General features: G+C 37.0%; 1 protein-coding gene across 1 annotated transcript in view; it reads left to right on the top strand.

Annotated features, from left to right (window-relative positions):
• The window catches only part of LOC144968231 (pyrokinin-1 receptor-like), a 200884-nt gene that overhangs the window by 42978 nt on the left and 138187 nt on the right, over nt 1-19719 (top strand). The window contains exon 2 of the mRNA XM_078906377.1: nt 14983-15365. Within this exon, the coding sequence (XP_078762503.1) occupies nt 15038-15365 (328 nt within the window). The 5' untranslated portion in view covers nt 14983-15037. The remainder of the gene's footprint in view (nt 1-14982; nt 15366-19719) is intronic.

Consider the following 19719-nt stretch of genomic DNA (forward strand, 5'->3'; position numbering starts at 1 on the left):
TTTTCTCTCGGATATTCTTTTGTTTAACAAGTCTATTCAATATTATACGACCAAACCACTTTAATTGTAATTAAAAAAAAAAAAAACAACTTCAAAGGCAGCAAATGTTTTGTCGTATTTTAAAATGTTAATATTATCTAATGAAATCAAGGATGCGACAACGAAAAAGCTAAGACAACATGAAGGGTGAATTTATGGACAAATGTGGCCAACCTTCTCAAAATGGTATGATGTCGGGATGATATTTGCGCTTAAAGTTAAAATAGAACTTTAAATCTCAATCAATTAAATCACACGATTCATGAAATGCCACTCATTTTCTTTCAAATCAATATTAAATTTCTATATTATTTTATTTGACTTAAAATTTCGTTTTATGCCTCTTGTAAATGCCGACATAATGCTTGTTTGTGACACTAATTTTTTTTTTTAAATTGAGCTTTTATTGAGCGTTATATCCCCTAACGAGCTAAGAGCGCTTTACAAGGGGTCTCTGGCCAAAGCAATATTTAACATTTAGGACGGGACATGACGCCTGTCAGACAGAAACAACGTGTTAACGGCCATGTGCTCATTTTACACCTGATTGAGTACGGTGAAAGAATGTGAGTAAAGACCTTCTCCAAGGACTCAACTATGCACCGAGAGATGCTCGATCCCAGGACCTTCCGATCTGAAAGCGAGTGTCATACCACAATTCCACATAGACGCAAAGTTATCGCTATCGGTACTGTGGACAAAGGCATTACAACTTTCCACGATGGTAACAATGACACTAAAATATATTTAAATTATTGTCCCTTTCATATTATATTATTGTATTAAAAAACATCATCTTGGAAAATAAAAAAGGTAAAACAAATATATTAGACATTTGTAATTCTCTCTCTCTCTCTCTCTCTCTCTCTCTCTCTCTCACACACACACTCACACACACACACACACTCTATCTATCTATCTATCTCTCCCTCTCTCTATCTTATAAGATAGGATACATATATACTTTATTGATCCTGATAATGGAAATTATGTCACACACCAATCATCATTGCATTAATAACGGTGATGTATACATTATCATAAACTAATTGATAAAAATACTAAGCTAAAATAAAATGGAATATAATATTATACAGTAGGTACAAGGAAAACTATAGAGATCGGACATGTAGATATATGATATTCTAATAGATTTTATAAAATTGATTTGTAATGGGAATACGATTTTGAAAATAGATTAGATTCGCTTGCACAGTCACAGCAAACATGTTGAAAACTAAAACATAGCATTTGAAAGCATAATAAACACATAACAAATAATGCACAAAGAACACCATAATATGCATATACATATATAAAAAGATCCCAGTGCGTAGAGGTCTAGATCTATATAATATCTTTCAAATTTTATGTAATGAATTATATTTTAGTAAAGTGCGGCTATGTGGTCTAGTGGTATGACACTCGCTTTCGGATCGGAAGGTCCTGGGTTCGAGCCTCGCGCTCGGCGCATAGTTGAGTCCTTGGAAAAGGCGCTTTACTCACATTCTCTCACCGTACTCAGGTGTAAAATGAGTACTTGGCCGTTAGCAGCGTTGTCTTTGTACGAAAAATTGTAATATCGCCTAACAGGCGACATGTCCCGTCCTACATGTTGACTGTTGCTGTTGACTAGGGACCCGCTTTGAGCACATTTAGTGGATATTGCGCTATATAAAGCTCAATTTTAAAGCTCAATTTTTAAAGATAAATATAGGACCCAAAGAGTAAGAAGAACTGTGGCTATGTTAAGGAGTAACAAAGAAAATTTCGAGTCTATTTATGAATGTATAAGTGGGTAAACAATTTCTTTGGTTGATATAATGTTACTTAAAAATACTAATTCTAATGATTTGTGAACATGCTATGATTATATTATTAGGTAAAAAGCTGTAAAGAGTTACATACACTTATCTCTCATCTTGCAATCTGTAATAATAGTCAAAAAACTAAGGTCACATTTCCGTAAATTAAAAAAAGGTCAATATCCCTATATCTGTTTATTGTCGTATTTAAAAGACGGAGATAAATCTAAACTGGCAAAGTGACGACAAACATTGGGTGTCTCCCATTCCTGAGGTTAAAAAAAAATAAGAAAAAATACAAAAAAGGTCACATTTCCGAAATTAAAATTCTATTGCACGCACCGGGTTGCCAAATTATTTTTTTTTTTAATGCCAAACAAGTCACAGATACGGAGACGATATTATAAACTTGTGATCCCCAGATGCCCATTTACTCTATTTAGATGTACAGTACAGTGTCGAATTTGGAACTACATACAATGAATACTATTCTGTCGTGCTCTGGAAAAACACATATTTATTTAGACAATAAGCTCGTCCTTCAAATATCGATCGATTTAAATAACCCTCGTCTTAGCAAAAACTTTCAAACATGGGACTTCGCGAAGTTTTTGAAGCGTCCTTCACGTGGGCAGAATCATGCGTGCGTGCGTGCGCGCACACACACACACACACACACACACACACATGCATACATACACATAAACACGCTATGAGATCTATACCGATCCAAATCCAAAAATTTCTCCAATAGCTGTTGGCATGTTTTATGTTTTCTCTGGATCCATTGTGAAATGATCATTTGCTAATTTCCAACTTTTCGAGAACTGAATAATATATATCAAAATGCCTAAACCTGCCTCGTGCTCACCGATGCGCGATGTTAGATGAATAATTAAAGGACGTCTGAAAATTGAATAGGTCCAGGGAAAGATTGGAACAGGAAATGTTTGGAATGGCGGATGTGACGTTTTTCCTTCAGCAAGGCCGGAGTCACAGGAAGACCATTAAATTTGTCATAACCAATGTTTTAATTCAAATGTCATCCGTTTTTTTTTTCTAAGTCCATATTGACACAGTTACCTATGTATGGTAATGTTTTAGGACATGCACACACACAAAACATGTTTAGAAAACGTCTTCAAATGGCTGCAATAATTAGACACGCCTTTTTCATGTCAAGGTTGAAATCAATATTTGATTGAGAACATATTGAAATTGAAGATCTTCCCTCATGTTTGATTAAATACTGAGCGCATACAAATATGAGTTTGCCTCATTATTGTCATATAAAATCTCCTCAAAAAGTTTTTGCTATTACGGCGAAATGGTATCTAGGCCATTTGGGTTGAAGTTTTGAGTTTGAATGCTGGTTGAAATGTCTACATCGTTTATACAAATTCATTTTTTTGTCTGCAACAAGAGTTCAAGGCATTACAATATAACCTGTGGAGCCAAGGTTTTATCCTCAGTTCAGGCCCTTTCATTGTGTTCCCTGGCAAAGTTTGATGCATCCTTATTTTAATCTTTCATGGTGTGTCTAGGAAATAATTTTCTGTGATGCTCCAAAGGGCAAAATGAGTTTTCCTAATACAGCTAATGTGTCGGCTCGCCGTCGTCCTCCTCCTTCTCTCTCTCTCTCTCTCTCTCTCTCTCTCTCTCTCTCTCTCTCTCTCTATCTATCTATCTATCTATCTATCTATCTATCTATCTATCTCTCTCAGCCAGGGGGTTGATGGGGTTGACTCTCTAATACTGTGGTATATTTTGTTTTCTGTACTGATCTGGCACTTCTCCAGATCCTTTATTTCTCACCATTATTGATATGTGCCACGCTTTTTCTGAACTTTTAAACAGTTTGTTTCTTTTCCATTCGTTTTCTTTTTTGTGTGTGTGGATGAGTTGTCAAAAATATAAAACAAGCTTATAAATGATTACTTTTTTTGTTTTGTTTTGAGAGCAAAGAACTCAAAAACGTTCCATCATCTTATGTGTCAGAATTTTTTGGGATGTTTAGTTTCCAATTCTTGGGGGTCTTTGTATTACAAAAACCATTCATCTTGTCCGTCGACTGCAAGTCATGACAGAAGATTCTGTAGACTGATGTAGGGCAGGACAAATGGTGAGGATGGTTGTCCTTATTGAAAAAACAACAACTTGGTCTTTTATATCGCGCAATATCCACTAACCGTGTTCAAAGTGCTTTACAAAAAGTCCATGACCAACAGCAACATGTAACATTTAGAACAAGACATGAAGCCTGTTAGGCGATATTACAATCTTATTTTTCGGACAAAGCTTTTAACGGCCAGGTACTCATTTGGGAGCGTGATGTTCGTCAGGTCACACCGAACCGTCAGCCAATTACTAGGCGAAATAAATTTAACAAATGTGACAAAACCAAAATTGGGACATGGAATGTCAGGACCTGTGCCCAAAAAGGAAAACTAAACAACATTCTAAAAGAAATGAAACGGCTCCAAATAAATATTCTTGGCCTGGCAGAGATGAGATGGAAAGAGCAGGGAACCATGTCAAAACAAGAAAACAACACGACATATAAGATCATATGGAGTGGTGGAACCTCTTTCCAAAAAGGAGTAGGGATGATCTTAGACCAAAAATCAACCAAATTTTACAAAGGGCACGTAGCAATCTCAGACAGAGTTTTGCTGGTTAAGCTAAGAGGACCTGTAGTTGACACCAATATTATTCAAGTTTATGCACCAACAGAAGAGGCGACAGATGCAGATATGACAGAGTTTTACCATTCACTAGACAAAGCAAAACGAATGTGTAAATCACAAGAAGTCCTTATGGTAATGGGGGACCTAAATGCTAAGATTGGCAGAGGCAGAGATGGTGACATAATCGGACCACATGGACTCGGAGACAGAAATGAACGAGGAAACATCTGGGCAGATTGGTGTAGAACAAATAAATTAATGATTTCAAACACCTGGTTTCAACAACACCCAAGAAGAACCTGGACATGGCAATCACCAGGGGACAGAGCAAGGAACCAGATAGACTTTATAGCAGTATCATCAAGATTCAGAAATGGCATATTAAATTGCAAAACCTATCCAGGCGCCGATGTAGACAGTGACCATGTCCCAGTTGTTTGTACAGTAAGGATAAAGTTTAAAGCTATTCAGAGAACAGCTGGTAGAATAAAGAGGGATTACAGGTTATGCAAAGACAATGGCATACAAACAAAAATGAGAGAAGAATTTGAAAATGCACTCATGATACAAAGCCAAAGTGAACCTGATAACGAAAAATGTGAAAAACAATTTGATATATTCCAAAAGTGTGTCAAAGCAACTGCAGAAAAGCATTTACCAATAGCTCAAATAAACAGCAAAAAGGAATGGATGACAAATGAAATTCTAAACCTATTTGAAGAAAGACGAAAATGCAACAGAGGGTCTGCAGAATACCAAACATTGAACAACCACATTAAATCCAAATGCATCGAGGCACACGAGAACTATCTAGACTGGAAATGCTGCGAAATCGAAAGAGAATACAAACCCAACCCCCAACAAGCTCACCAAAGAATAAAAGAACTATCAGGGAAAAGGAAAAGCAAAGCAGCAGGAAGTTGTATCCAAAACAAACAAGGGGAACTGCTATTTGAAGAACAACATATAGAAAGCCGATGGGTAGAATACATAGGCGAACTGTACAATGATCCAAATAGAAATGAACCACCACTGAAATTCAAAGAACCATTAAGCGGACCAAACATCACCAAAAGTGAAATTGAACATGCCATGGAACGAATGAGGGATGGTAAAGCAACAGGCCCTGATGAAATATCTGTAGAGGTATTAAAAAGCCTAGGAGATCTAGCAATTGATGAACTTCACATATTATTCAACAATATATACAATACTGGGAAAATTCCAGAAGATCTCTGTAACTCTATTTTCATAGCAATACCAAAGAAAGCAGGTGCAGTCAGATGCGAAAATTTTAGAACTATAAGTTTAATAAGCCACATCAACAAAATACTGTTGCGTATAATTATCAACAGGCTAAGGAATAAGATTAACCCCGAAATCGCAGAAGAACAATATGGATTCCAACCTGACAGAGAGACAAGGAACGCAATATACCTCCTCCTTGTTTTAAGTGAAAGAGCTATACAGGTTCAGACCCCACTATACCTCTGTTTTGTCGACTACAAAAAAGCTTTTGATAGAGTACGCCACGAAGAAATACTAAAACAACTGCACTCCATTGGCGCTGATGAGAAAGACCTCAGACTCATGCAAACATTATACTACACCCAGCAGGCATCTATCAAAATCGGAAACTCTACAGGAAATTCCATTCCTATTAAGAAAGGAGTCCGTCAAGGGTGTGTTGCCTCACCAGATCTGTTTAATCTATACCAAGAAACAATCATGAGGGGCATAAATAATATGGAGGGAATAAAAGTAGGAGGTCACAACATAAATAATATAAGATACGCAGACGATACGGTACTCATTGCAACATCAGAAATCCAACTTCAAAAGATTGTTGACAAAGTGGTAGTAGATAGTGAAGCCAAGGGAATGGAAGTGAATATCACCAAAACGGAATGCATGGTAATACAGAAAAACCCCGAAAACAACAACACCTGCAATATAACGATTCACGGCGAGCAACTTACCAACGTAGAAAGTTTTAAATACCTAGGTTCAATAGTGACAACAGATGGAAGATGTAACCGAGACATACGAGCAAGAATAACTCAAGCCAAACAGGCCTTCATGGACCTGGGAAACATTTTGAAAAACAAACAGATGTCGTTCGGGATTAGATTCCGAGTCTTGAAGTGCTACGTGTGGCCAATCTTGTTATACGGATGCGAAAGCTGGACTACAAATGCAGAAACACAAAAGAACATTGAAGCTTTTGAAATGTGGTGCTTGAGAAGGATGCAGAGAATATCGTATACTGCACACAAAACGAACGAAGAAGTGCTAAAACAAACATACCAACAAAGGAAACTAATGCCCTTAATAGTGGATCGACAACTATCCTTTTTCGGACACATAGTAAGGAAAGATAAGAATGAATACCTGGCAAGTTGTGGAAAAATACCTGGTAAACGCGCCCGGGGGAGACAAAGAAAAACACTCATAGACCAACTGAAGGGCTTCACCAACCTAACAATCCAACAGCTGTTTGAAAAAGCAAGAGACAGGGAGGAATGGAGAGAGATAATTCATGCAGTATCCGAAGCCTGGACCAGGCATGGAACCTAGAAGAAGAAGAAGACTCATTTTACACATGAGTACGGCGAGAGAAGACGAGTAAAAACCTTTTCCAAGGATTCAACTGTGCCCAGGACCTTCCGATCCGAAAGCGAGTGCCATATCACAAGACCGCATAGCCGTACAGAAATTCAAACAAATTAAGCTCCTCCACAAAAATCCATAAAAGTTTGTAGGGAAAAAAAAGTAAAGAAACCAAACCATGTAATAATATTACAGCAACCCCACCTCTCATTTATCATGACTAGATTATATAATTTGTGGTTTCTAAAACTGTCACTGGCGGTCGGTCAATAGAGCGAAGTTGTTTTGTGCCGCCCTATATTTTCCGTAGATTAGCATGTCAACCAAACAAAAAACTTCAATTTTAAAATTTTGATAAAATTAAAAATTTAGCATATACTGCTTTTTGTTTTGAATTTAATATTTGATGACTCGTGCGTCGCTCCACGAAGGTAGCGTCAAATCGGCACGTTTCATCTTTCCCCCGTTGCCTGCGCGGGGTGACAATGAGCGGAGGGTGTGGTGTGGTGGGGAAGTTTTTTTTGTTTATATGAGCCAGTATTCGTTTGGCCGTCCTGTCCTTATCCTATACTCTGTTGTACCTTGAAGAAAGTTAGTTACCACTCCCCAATCTCCCTCCACCCACCCTCCCCAACTAACTATTGTCTTTATCTGCTAAAATAATTAGGCCAAGACGGCCAATCTAGCGATGCACGCCCTGAGGTCCTACTTGGGATAAATTAAAACCCTATCAGTTTTATCACTGAAAGAAGAGGCTTTGCTTCACTTAGATATACGGATGAAGAGAATGGCAATAAATATATATTTTATCATTGTTGGTTTTGCTTAAATATATACTAAATATCAAAAAGAACAGTAAACAAAGTATGCACCGAGAAGAGCCCCATGGTACTATAAATAAAAATCCCTGACCCCACGGAGTCCTTCATCCCCGCACACTCCCAACGATCCCTACTCAACTTGTATTGTGTGCATTGTCTAATAATAGTATAATCATAAAGATGTCGCTGATTGTGTGTGAAGTTAACAAGTGCTTTGCTTTTGGAATTAAATGTGGATTTTTAAATTCAATTATTCTAAGGCTAGCACTATTCTGATACTGAATAGTGGTTTTGCACTATTCAGTATCTGATACTGAATAGTGCTTTTGTACTATTCAGTATCTGATACTGAATAGTGGTTTTGCACTATTCAGTATCTGATACTGAATAGTGGTTTTGCACTATTCAGTATCTGACACTAAATAGTGGTTTTTGTACGGTGTTTTTTTTTTCCGAAACCTGACAAAGTTATGGGAAGAGGACAGCTGTGGGAGTGAATCTGGGACTCAGAAAAGTGTACACCAGTGGGGAGTGAACCTGGGACTGGGTTTCGGCGGGTTTCGTAATAAAAAGCAATTACTTTTTACGAAACGCGACGACACCCGGCAATATCCGACAAAGTTATGGGAGGTAGGCAGCAGCGTGTGTGTGTGTGTGTGTGTGTGTGTGTGTGTGTGTGTGTGTGTAGGGGGGGGGAGGGGATGAACCTGAGATTCAGGGAAGTGTACACCAGTAGGGAGTGAACCTGGGAATCTGGGTTTTGTAAAAAAGCAATAAAAAATGTGGGGGGGGGGATTACTTTTTTTACGATACCCGGCAATATGCGGCAAAGCATGGGGAGTGAACCTGAGACTCAGTGAAGTATACACCAGTGGGGAGTGAACCTGAGACTATGGTTTTCGGCGGGCTTCAGCTAGTTTCATATAAAAGCAATTACTTTTTTACGAAACCCGATTAATCCTGGCAATATCCGAGAAAGTTATGGGTAGTAGGCAACAGTGGGGAGGGAACCTGAGATTCGTGGAAGTAAACACCAGTGAGGAGTGAACCTGGGACTGGGTTTCGGCGGGTTTTGTATTAAAAAAAAGCAATTACTTTTTGTTTACAAAATGCGCCAAATCCCAACAAAATGGGGCAAAGTTATGGAAAGTAGGCAAATAATGGGGAGTGAACCTGAGACTAAGGGAAGTGTACACCAGTGGGGAGTGAACCTGAGACTCTGGTTTTCAGCGGGTTTCAGCGAGTTTCATATAAAAGCAATTACTTTTTTACGAAACCCGATGAAACCTGGCAATATCCGAGAGAGTTATGGGAAGTAGGCAACAGTGGGGAGTGAACCTGAGATTCATGGAAGTGTACTCCAGTGGGGAGTGAACCAGAGAATCTGGTTTTCGGAGGGTTTCAGCGAGTTTCACATAAAAGCAATTACTTATTTACGAAACCCGGCAATATCCGACAGTTATTGAAAGTAGGCAAACAGTGGGGGTGAACCTGAGACTCAGGGAAGTATACACCAGTGGGGAGTGAACCTGAGACTCTGGTTTTCAGCGGGTTTCAACGAGTTTCATATAAAAGCAATTACTCTTTTACGAAACCCGACGAAACCTGGCAATATCTGAGAAAGTTATGGGAAGTAGACAACAGTGGGGAGTGAACCTGAGATTCATGGAAGTGTACACCAGTGGGGAGTGAACCTGAGACTATGGTTTTCGGCGGGTTTCAGCGAGTTTCACATAAAAGCAATTACTTTTTTACAAAACCCGGCAATATCCGACAAAGTTGTGGGAAGTAGGCAACAGTGGGGAGTGAACCTGAGATTCATGGAAGTGTACACCAGTGGGGAGTGAACCTGAGACTATGGTTTTCGGCGGGTTTCAGCGAGTTTCACATAAAAGCAATTACTTTTTTACGAAACCCGGCAATATCCGACAAAGTTGTGGGAAGTAGGCAACAGTGGGGAGTGAACCTGAGACTCAGGGAAGTGTACACCAGTGGGGAGTGAACCTGAAACTCAGGGAAGTGTACACCAGTGGGGAGTGAACCTGAGACTATGGTTTTTGGCGGGTTTCAGCGAGTTTCAGATAAAAGCAATTACTTTTTTACGAAGCCCGGCAATATTCGACAGTTATGGGAAGTAGGCAACAGTGGGGAGTTAACTTGAGATTCAAGGAAGTGTACACCAGTAGGGAGTGAACCTGAGACTCTGGTTTTCGGCGGGTTTCAGCGAGTTTCATATAAAAGCAATTACTTTTTTACGAAACCCGACAAAATATGGCAATATCCGACAAACTTATTGAAGCAGGCAACAGTGGGGGGTGATCCTGAGATTCAGGGAAGTGTACACTTGTGGGGAGTGAACCTGGGACTCTGGATTTTGTAAAAAAGCAATACCAAGGGGGAGGGGGAATTACTTATTTACGAAACCCGCCAAAACCCGACAAAGTTATGGGAAGCAGGCAGCAGTGGGGAGTGAATCCGGGATTTGGACACTGATGAGGATTGAACCTGGGACTGCAAGAGGCTGATTCCAGTGGACAGTGAGCTCAGAATGTACTTTTATTACGAAACCTACCGAAATTTTCAAAAGTTATGGGAGGTGGGCACCATTGGGCAATGAACCGGGACTCAGGAAGTGCACACCGGTTGGGAGTGAACCTGGGACTGTGAGAAGAGGATATCAGTGGAAATGAACCTGGGACTAGGGGAGATGGATACCAGTGGGAAATTAAGCCGGACTATGGGAGATGGGTACCAGACGAGAATGAAGCAATTACTTTTTTACGAAATCCGCCAAAACCCGCCAAAAAAACCATAGACTTAGGTTTACTCCCCAATAGTGTACACTTCCCTGAATCTCCTGTCCACTCCCCCACTGTTGCCTACTTTCTTTCCATAACTTTGTCGGATATTGTCGGGTTTCGTAAAAAGTAATTGCTTTTTTTTTTACGAAACCCAGCCCCAGGTTCACTCCCCAACGGTGTACACTTCCCTGAGTCCCAGGTTCACTCCCCACTGCTGCCTACTTCACATAACTTTGTCGGGTATCGGCGTGTTTTTGGCAGGTTTCGTAAAAAAAGAAACACCCCTAACAATACCACGTGTATTCAGTAAATAGATGTCAATTGTAGTCTAATATTCAGTATCTATTTAAATTATTATTATTATTATTATTATTATTATTATTATTATTATTATTATTATTATTATTATTATATTATTATTATTATTATTATTATTATTATATTATTATTATTATCACGTAAATTTTAATATAGTACGGCAATTAATTCACGGAAGTACATCGCTCAATTAAAAAATGCAGAAAGTCTGCCCACATATTTATAATGAATCGGGTTTGCCTTAGATGACAAAACAAACAAACAAACAAACAAACAAACAACAACAAAACAACAACAACAACAACAAATGAGACAAACAGAAAAAAGCAAGATTTTAAAAAATAATGAACAATAGAAGAGTACAATAATGAAAAACAACAACGAGATGATAACACATAAAAGATATTCGTAATAAATCGATAACTGATTAAATCACTCCAACTACTTGGTTAAAAAAAATAATCATCATAATCATAATAGTGATGATGACGATTACAACAACAATAATAATATAGTAAGTAAGTAGAAATAATAATAATAATAATAATAATAATAATAATAATAATAATAATAATAATAATAATAATAATAATAATAATAATAATAATAATAATAATAATAATAAAAGTACAATAGTATAATATCAACATTAAAGTATATTACAAGCAAATAAAATTATAAAAACAAAAGTTTAAAAAATATCAATAGACAGAAGGAATTAAAAAAATAATGGGGAAAAAAAAACAAGTTACCCCTACCGGGATTTGAACTCTCGAACCTTAAACTCAGAGTCAAACAGCTTATATCCACCAAGCCATGGTGTCACTGAACGCTTAGTGACATTTAATCATGTCTATTTAGACATTTAAAAATGGATTTGAATGCCACTCTTATTTTGATATTTTGAACTATGTTAATTGCATAAAAGCAGAAATTTAAAAAAAATTACGATCAAAATATTTTTACAGCTTCGATTCGGGCTGTCAGTTAGTACATGTGTTCAATCTGGAAGTAGGTCAACAGTTTATTTCCATTCAACCGAGATTGTCGCACTTTTCACTCTCTCTATGAAAAAGAGTTCCTTATGGATACTGAATAGTGGCAAAGCACTATTCAGTATCTGATACTGAATAACCACTTCCTTATTCTAAAGTTGTGTGTCATACCGTTAGTATTCAGAGAAAATGTATTATCGCTGTTGTCATTGTTTATGAAACCTACCTGTTTTTATCTTGAATCATTTTATTTTAAAAAGTTAATTCTGTAATTTGTAACCAATCATGAATCATGTTGATTTTTTAATTGAAGATCGATTCCGACACTTATCCCCTCAAGAGAAAACAGTGGTGAAAGATTTAGGTCCACACAAACCAGTGAATTTTAACTTAGTTTCTAACACACCGAGGAGACAGCGCCGATTTAATAATGATTATTTTTAAAATGTTGAATGGCTTACTGCCAGTGAAAGCCGTAAAACGCTTCATTGTTTTTATTGCTTGATTTTTGGTGATGTATGATATAACGGACAACAGGAGGATTCAGTGATATTTCGCACATCCCTCAGGCACTGAAGAAACATTCTGAATCAAATCGCCATGTCACAGATGCTGTTAAATATAAACTTTTCAACGTTGTAGATATAAGAAATCAGTTGGAAACAGGACATGCTGCGTCTGTGAGTCGTTATAATGAACAGGTGAAAGTTAACAGACAAGTTTTGTCCAAGATAATTGATGCTCTTTTGTGAGTACGTCTCGTTAATATTCTAACACACACACACACACACACACACACATACACGCACACACAAATACACGCACATATGCAAACAATTGCAATACCCCCCTCCACACACATACACACACACACACATACAAAGTAGGTCAAATTAAGATAAATTAACTAGACCAATAAAATTTGATTCTGTATTTCGGATTTGTGCCGCCTTAAATACAATGTGACCAACCGCCCCTGAAAACTGTGACCCACTGACTCAAGCTTCTATTATATTGGGGTCAGGTCAGATGCTCAAAAACTGACGTGAAGATATATTGCATTTATGGCTTCGGTTTTACATTGACGTAATAGACAATAAGTTGCGTTGGTTCAAGAGTACTTTTAATTTCAATTCCACTACAACATTGAGAACATGACAGTTGACATTATCAGACCTGCAAATAAGTACACGTCGTCAAAACCAATTTAAAATTCCAAGTAATGAAACCTGAGTTGAAACATAAATAAATAATCGATTAATTCCCTATAATCATTCACTGAGAGGACTTTTTTCCCTAGAGTCTATTCCAAGAGAAAATTGAAATCATTCGGGCGTAATCCGCAGTGCAGCACCTGAAAGTGAGCGAGGTGAATTGCTGAAGGTCATAAAGCTCGGCGGGTGGAGGTGGGGGGGGGGGGGATCAAATTGGCTAATTCTGGGCACAAAACAAAGACCATACCGCAATGCCAAGCTACATCTTATGTGATGTGATTCTTAAACTTCTTGAAATTTAAGTTTTGTAACTATTATCATGTTTAACTTATATTTCAATTGACAGCGTCTCTTCCACCATAACATATTACATACAAGTTTAGGGGCGGAGGCAGATCAGTATCTTGTCAATCAACAATAATAAAATGTTCAAATTGTATTATTTTTAACGTGAAATACTGTTAAACTTTACTTTAAAGTGTAACCAAATTAACAATTTGCGTACAATTGACACCTGGCAACGAATAAATAAGACTCCAGCTAATTGTCGTTTTGTGAAAAAAAAGAAATGGCCAGAAGTCTCGTCCATCAAATACCTATCGATTTAAATGACCCTCATATTGGCAAAAATGCTTAAACCTGGGACCTCGCGAGGTTTAAGTCAATCGATATTTTAAGGATAAGTGTTCTGACCAAATTTTCAAATATGAATTTTTCCACAGGACGGCAATTATCTATCTAGTTAATGGAGAATTTACCCTCTAGAAAACAAATACGATGCTTGTGGGGAGCAAGGTAGAAGAACCGTTATAAAAAGGAGACGAAGAAAAATAAAACATAAAGAAAGAGAGGCAGAAAGAAAAGAATATCGAAAAACTGGTCCTCCAATTTTACTTTGTTTTCCCAGACCGGTTTTTTCCAGGGAATTTTTCTACCTGTTTTTTTCTTCTTCAGAATTTGCGTAATGCTGATATCACTGTGAACGAGTCTGATATTTGTTTTCTTTTTCAGCAGTGAGATTTAAGGTGGTTACTTTTTAAGGACGCATTTGCGTCCTGTATGACGTAAGGTATTGGAGTAAATGACTATGTGGTCTCGATGGAAAGTCTAATGGCTGATGTTTTCTTGTCTGATGAAATATTGGATATCGTGTGTGACATATAATTGGTCTGGACCCACCCAAGACTGATCGATTTAATAATATATTAACCAAGACCAATGGGCAATCCCGTGGCTTTAAGATTTGTCTGGGTGTTTAGGAGGTTTATCTGGTGCTGAAATGACATAATAGTGTCGCAATCGCAGTAAAACCTCTAAAAGCGAAAAAAAAGGAAATAAACAGAGGTTTATTATGAGAATTTAACAAGCAATACAGGCGGACAAGACAGCGGGTTTTCGGCGTTTAATCATTTCTAGCTTTAGGCCAACGACGCCGATATCTACTCTGGTTTCCATGGCATGAACTTACAATAATATTATGATGTCCTTGCAGCCTTTTGCCCTTGCAGAGCATTTCCAGCCAAAATTCATTACCTAATAATTGCGATATAATGGATATTTTACAGGTGTTCATTTTGATTGTGTAACTCCTGAACACAAACGAGTAGATTTAAAAAAAAATAGTATCACATTTCAAGACATAGTAGTTAAATAGATATTTATTTACTCACGAGTCAAAATCGTTTATTTCAGAATCAAGCTCAACTTCAAAGCATGGTAAAGTCGCCAAGTATCACACAATAACACAATGATGGAAAGGCCGGAACTTCATCCTGCCGTGGACGGGCCATTTACTGTCCCTATTAATTCCTCTCACTTGAACTTGACTTTCGGAAATGGAAGTTCCAATTTGGGAATTGATGTCGGAGTCATTCTTATCAAAATCCTTGGTGCCAAAAGGAAGGATATCAATTCAGTGACAATTTTGACAGTCATCTACACCGCCATCTTTGTTACGGGCGTGGTGGGTAATGTTTGTACATGCGTAGTGATTGCCAGGAACGCTTACATGCACACCGTCACCAATTTCTACTTGTTCAGCCTCGCAGTCTCAGATGTTTTGACTTTGATATTTGGTAAGTTACATTTTTACTTCACATTTTAATTTGAACCTTTAATCAAGAGTATGATCTATTCTGTCAAACACAGAAAAAGAACGAAATTTCTCATTTGACCAGAAAACTAACATATTATTTCGATCTATTAAGAGACCACCAACAGTTCAAATTGTAAGGCTTCTTTGGGGTCTCAGGTTTAAGACTTTTGGTAATTACGTTGAGTGCAACCTTGATATATCGATCTGTCAAGTAATTTATTATGGTCCAACCACAAGTATTTTGACAGCGTATCACAGTATTGCAAACATTCGTGAAATCGCCCAAAATTCACTGTGTCATTTTGCTGAGAATGCAACGCTTCTTATCTTTCTTTAGGGTTTTAGAACTCAAATAATTGCCAAATATACAATGCAATGCGCAAGATGCATGCTTGAAACTTTTTACTCTTTAGATAATACATTTTTTTTCTAAACAAACAGTTAAAATATTTTTTTTAACAAACACACAAAGACATAGACACACTGCCACCAGTCTAAAAAAGAAACTCTACCCTTTGATAACTTCAGCAACGAAGGGATATGAAAAGAAACTGACAAACTTGGGGCTCGAATCCAGATAAAGCATAAGTTAGTCTAATTTTTAACAAGAAATGATCTATGGCATAAGCTTTTGAACTCAATTGTAAATATGTACCAGGATGCGAATGCTACCCGTATCCGGCACCTGTAAGGTACACAGCGAAGACCATTCTGCTGCAGCATTCTGACATCCTCTGTTCCACTTTTGTATCCAAACGCCACCTAGACTGGATTAGAGGCGTTTGGTACCCCGAGTAGTTTACATAACAATAGTGATCTATCGTCTCAGAAACCGTATTATGTCGGGGTGAGTAAGATGTTGAAGAATACAATTTATAGTGAAATATGAAACTCGGGTAAATTTGGTTTTATTGAAGGCTAGAGGCATTTGTATTTATTTTATGAGAATGACAATGACTAAAATCTCTCATTCCTGGCCATTTCAATGTAAAATTCATTTTTTTTTTCTGTGTAGATACACATATTTTCTGGTCATTTAAACCGAACGCGATTGTGGATTTGATTTAACAATTTTGTTATGGACAATATTTTGCGTAGTTTGAGTGTATTTCCATTAATACAATGAGCCATAACAATTTTAATGCTCTCCTTAAAACCCATTGGAAAATCGTCATATTAGTTACGATGTAACCAACAATTTTCTTATTCTGATTTCATTTTGTTATAGTTATAGCGATAAAACTCGACACTGTGTTGCAGAGCTCATTTTTCTGAACAAAATATAGCATAATATACTTGTTACTATTCTGTTTGCAAAAATTTATTTTTGTGTTGGGTGAGTATGAAGTTTCGGGTAAAATTCTGAAAATAGTTGGTATGGAGAGAGTTAAGTTGGATTTTCGGACTGACAAATATGTGGACATTGACTTTTTAGCATCTGGCTCCTCCCGACACAATACCAATTTGAGAAGATAGGTCATAATTATATAATAGGTCGACAACGTCATTTGACCTGAAGTAACTTAAATCGAACAAACAATATTATTATCTTGAAACCTGATCAGATGTCGGGCTGTGTATTGAATGTGACGACCGCAGAAGCAGTCATTTTAATCATAGTGCTTTTCTCTCGTAGTCTAAAACGGTGCTATATTAGGATAACAAAATCCCCCCCCCCCCCCCCCCCCGCAACCTCCCTCCCCATCGCCTCCATCTAGAAAGAAGAAAAATGGTAAATTTAAAATGACCAGAAATTTGAGATCATTTAATTTTATTTTCACTTAAGATACTAAATCCAATAGCATCAATAATAACAAAAGGCCGTCCGGCTATGTGGTCTAATGGTATGACACTCGCTTTCGGATCAGAAGGTCCTGGGTTCGAGTTGAGTCTTTGGAAAAGGCTCTTTACTCACATTCTCTCACCGTACTCAGGTGTAAAATGAGTACCTGGCTGTTAACAGCGTTGTCTTTGTCCGAAAAATTGTAATATCGCCAAGTCAGGCGTCATGTCCCGTCCTACATGTTAAATGTTGCTGTTGACCAGGGACCCTTATGACGCCAGACTTTATCTAGCTCTATAAAGCGCAAAACAGACAATAGCAATTGCTTTCAACCCAGATTGTTATCATCTGCCCAAGATTTGATTATATGATTATAAATTCAGTTTTGCTTATATCTAAACCAACTTTAATAATACCATTAAGAGGCGTTAAATCACATTTATCACGACCAATTATGATTTATATATATATATATATATATATATATATATATTTATATATATATATATATATATATATATATATATATATATATATGTATATATAAATCCGTGAGCTTTTTTTGCCATTGCTACTCCTGGATAATGGTTTTTTTTTTTTTTAGTTTTTTTTTTTGGTTATGAATCAGTCCCGAGAGTCTCATTTTAATTTTCTTTTTTCTTCTTTCTTTTGTTTTGAATTGTTTTGGGAGTATCACTTGAAACCATCAGAGCTATACGTCTATTGATAGCGTCCCCATTATAAACATGTCGCTAGTCAAGTTTGACGTCAGCAATTCCCAGGAGTCATATTATATTTACCATCTTTGATTACAAATAAAATGATTTTAGAAATGTAAAAAAAATGATCTTTATATATCGCAATATCCACTAAATGTGCTCAAAGCGCTTTACAAGGTCAACAGCAACATTTAACATGTAGGACGGGACATGACGCCTGTTAGGCGATATTTATTACAATTTTTCGGACAAAGACAACGCTGTTAACGACCAAGTACTTATTTTACACCTGAGTACGGTGAGAGAATGTGAGTAAAGAGCCTTTTCCAGGGACTCAACTATGCACCGAGCGCGAGGCTCGAACCCAGGACCTTCCGAGTGTCATACCACTGAACCACATAGCCGCATAAATAGAACCTTTCAGCTGGCGGCGCGTTGCGTGCAATGACAAAATGTTTTTAAAGATTTAGTCCAGACAATGGTTACTTCATATATCCATATATTCAGATGACACAAATTCTTGTCGAAAAATCTTAAACGCAGGATTTGTTAAATTTCTTAAACGAAAGATTTTTAAGAAGCATCGGGCTTAAATCATTTGACATGATGGGTTGTTTTGATGAATCGGTAAATGAATTAATAATTCTCTGGCCAAAAAGTTGTAATTCAGCACCAATGAGCTCGGGCCAAAGCGATAATATTCTTTTGTACTTTAGAAAAACATTCAACAAATTTTGGTCAGAAAACTTGTCGTAGGTTCAAATATTAATCGATTCAAATGGCCCTCATTTTGTCAAAGACTCACAAACATAGGACTTCCTTGAAGAATGCGTTGAAGTCCCAGGTTGGAGAGTTTTTGATATGAGGATGAATTCTTATTCAATTATATATTTATCTCTGCATTTATTTCTAATTTATCTATTCATTTATTTTTTTTCATTTATACATTGATATAACAGTTCTATATTTTAACCTAATTTATTCATTTATTTATCTATTTATTCATTTATACTCAACTCCGTAACCAGGTCATTACTGGTTGTTATTGTCCATTATCAGAATGACGTCAAAGATTTTGTGTACAAGACTGACTTTATTGATATCCATGTGACGAAGATTAACTTCCATCAAAGTGCGAAGCCCGAATATCAATGCAGTCTAGCGTCTTCCCCCATTTATTGCTGTCTTGAATCTTCACGTCTACTTGCGATACACAAAAGCCCTTTAACACGTGATAAATGCCTAGTGTAGTTTACGATGCCGGGGATGTTGATTCATTCCTAATGCTTCCTGAACAGTTTCTACGTCGATGACTTTATCGTCCGGAAGAGATGGATTGAATATATTTTTATTTTTATTTTGTGTTTGTGTGAGGAGAAAAAATGGCGATAAGTATTGAGTTGTAAGCTTCAATTTATTAGACGAAGACAGCAACAGTTTCATTGTCTGTTTCTGGGTGCAACATTATATTTAGAGTAACAAACAGCGACGTTATTGGTTTTTGTCGAACAAATGCGATTTGCTCAACTATCTTCCTTTTGATACTAAGCATCTAAAAGATATATATATAATATATATATATATATATATATATATATATATATATATATATATATATAATTCAATCTACAGACTACAGTCAGTACAGTTTCGACGTATTGTGTCTTATCAGCGTAGCTTGGTAAATATTTCTAAAACCAAAGGGACATTACATAACATAGCCAAGAGTGCTCAAACTAAGAAAACAGTGAACTTTGCATAATATTTGCAAGGAATGAGACCAATTTTATTATCCCCTATAAAAACTTGATGCCGTGGGTTTCAACCAAAAT

This window comes from Berghia stephanieae, chromosome 3, assembly GCF_034508935.2.
Source record: "Berghia stephanieae isolate SIO BIC M18660-M18661 chromosome 3, UCSD_Bste_1.3, whole genome shotgun sequence".
Taxonomy (NCBI): Eukaryota; Metazoa; Mollusca; class Gastropoda; order Nudibranchia; family Aeolidiidae; genus Berghia; species Berghia stephanieae.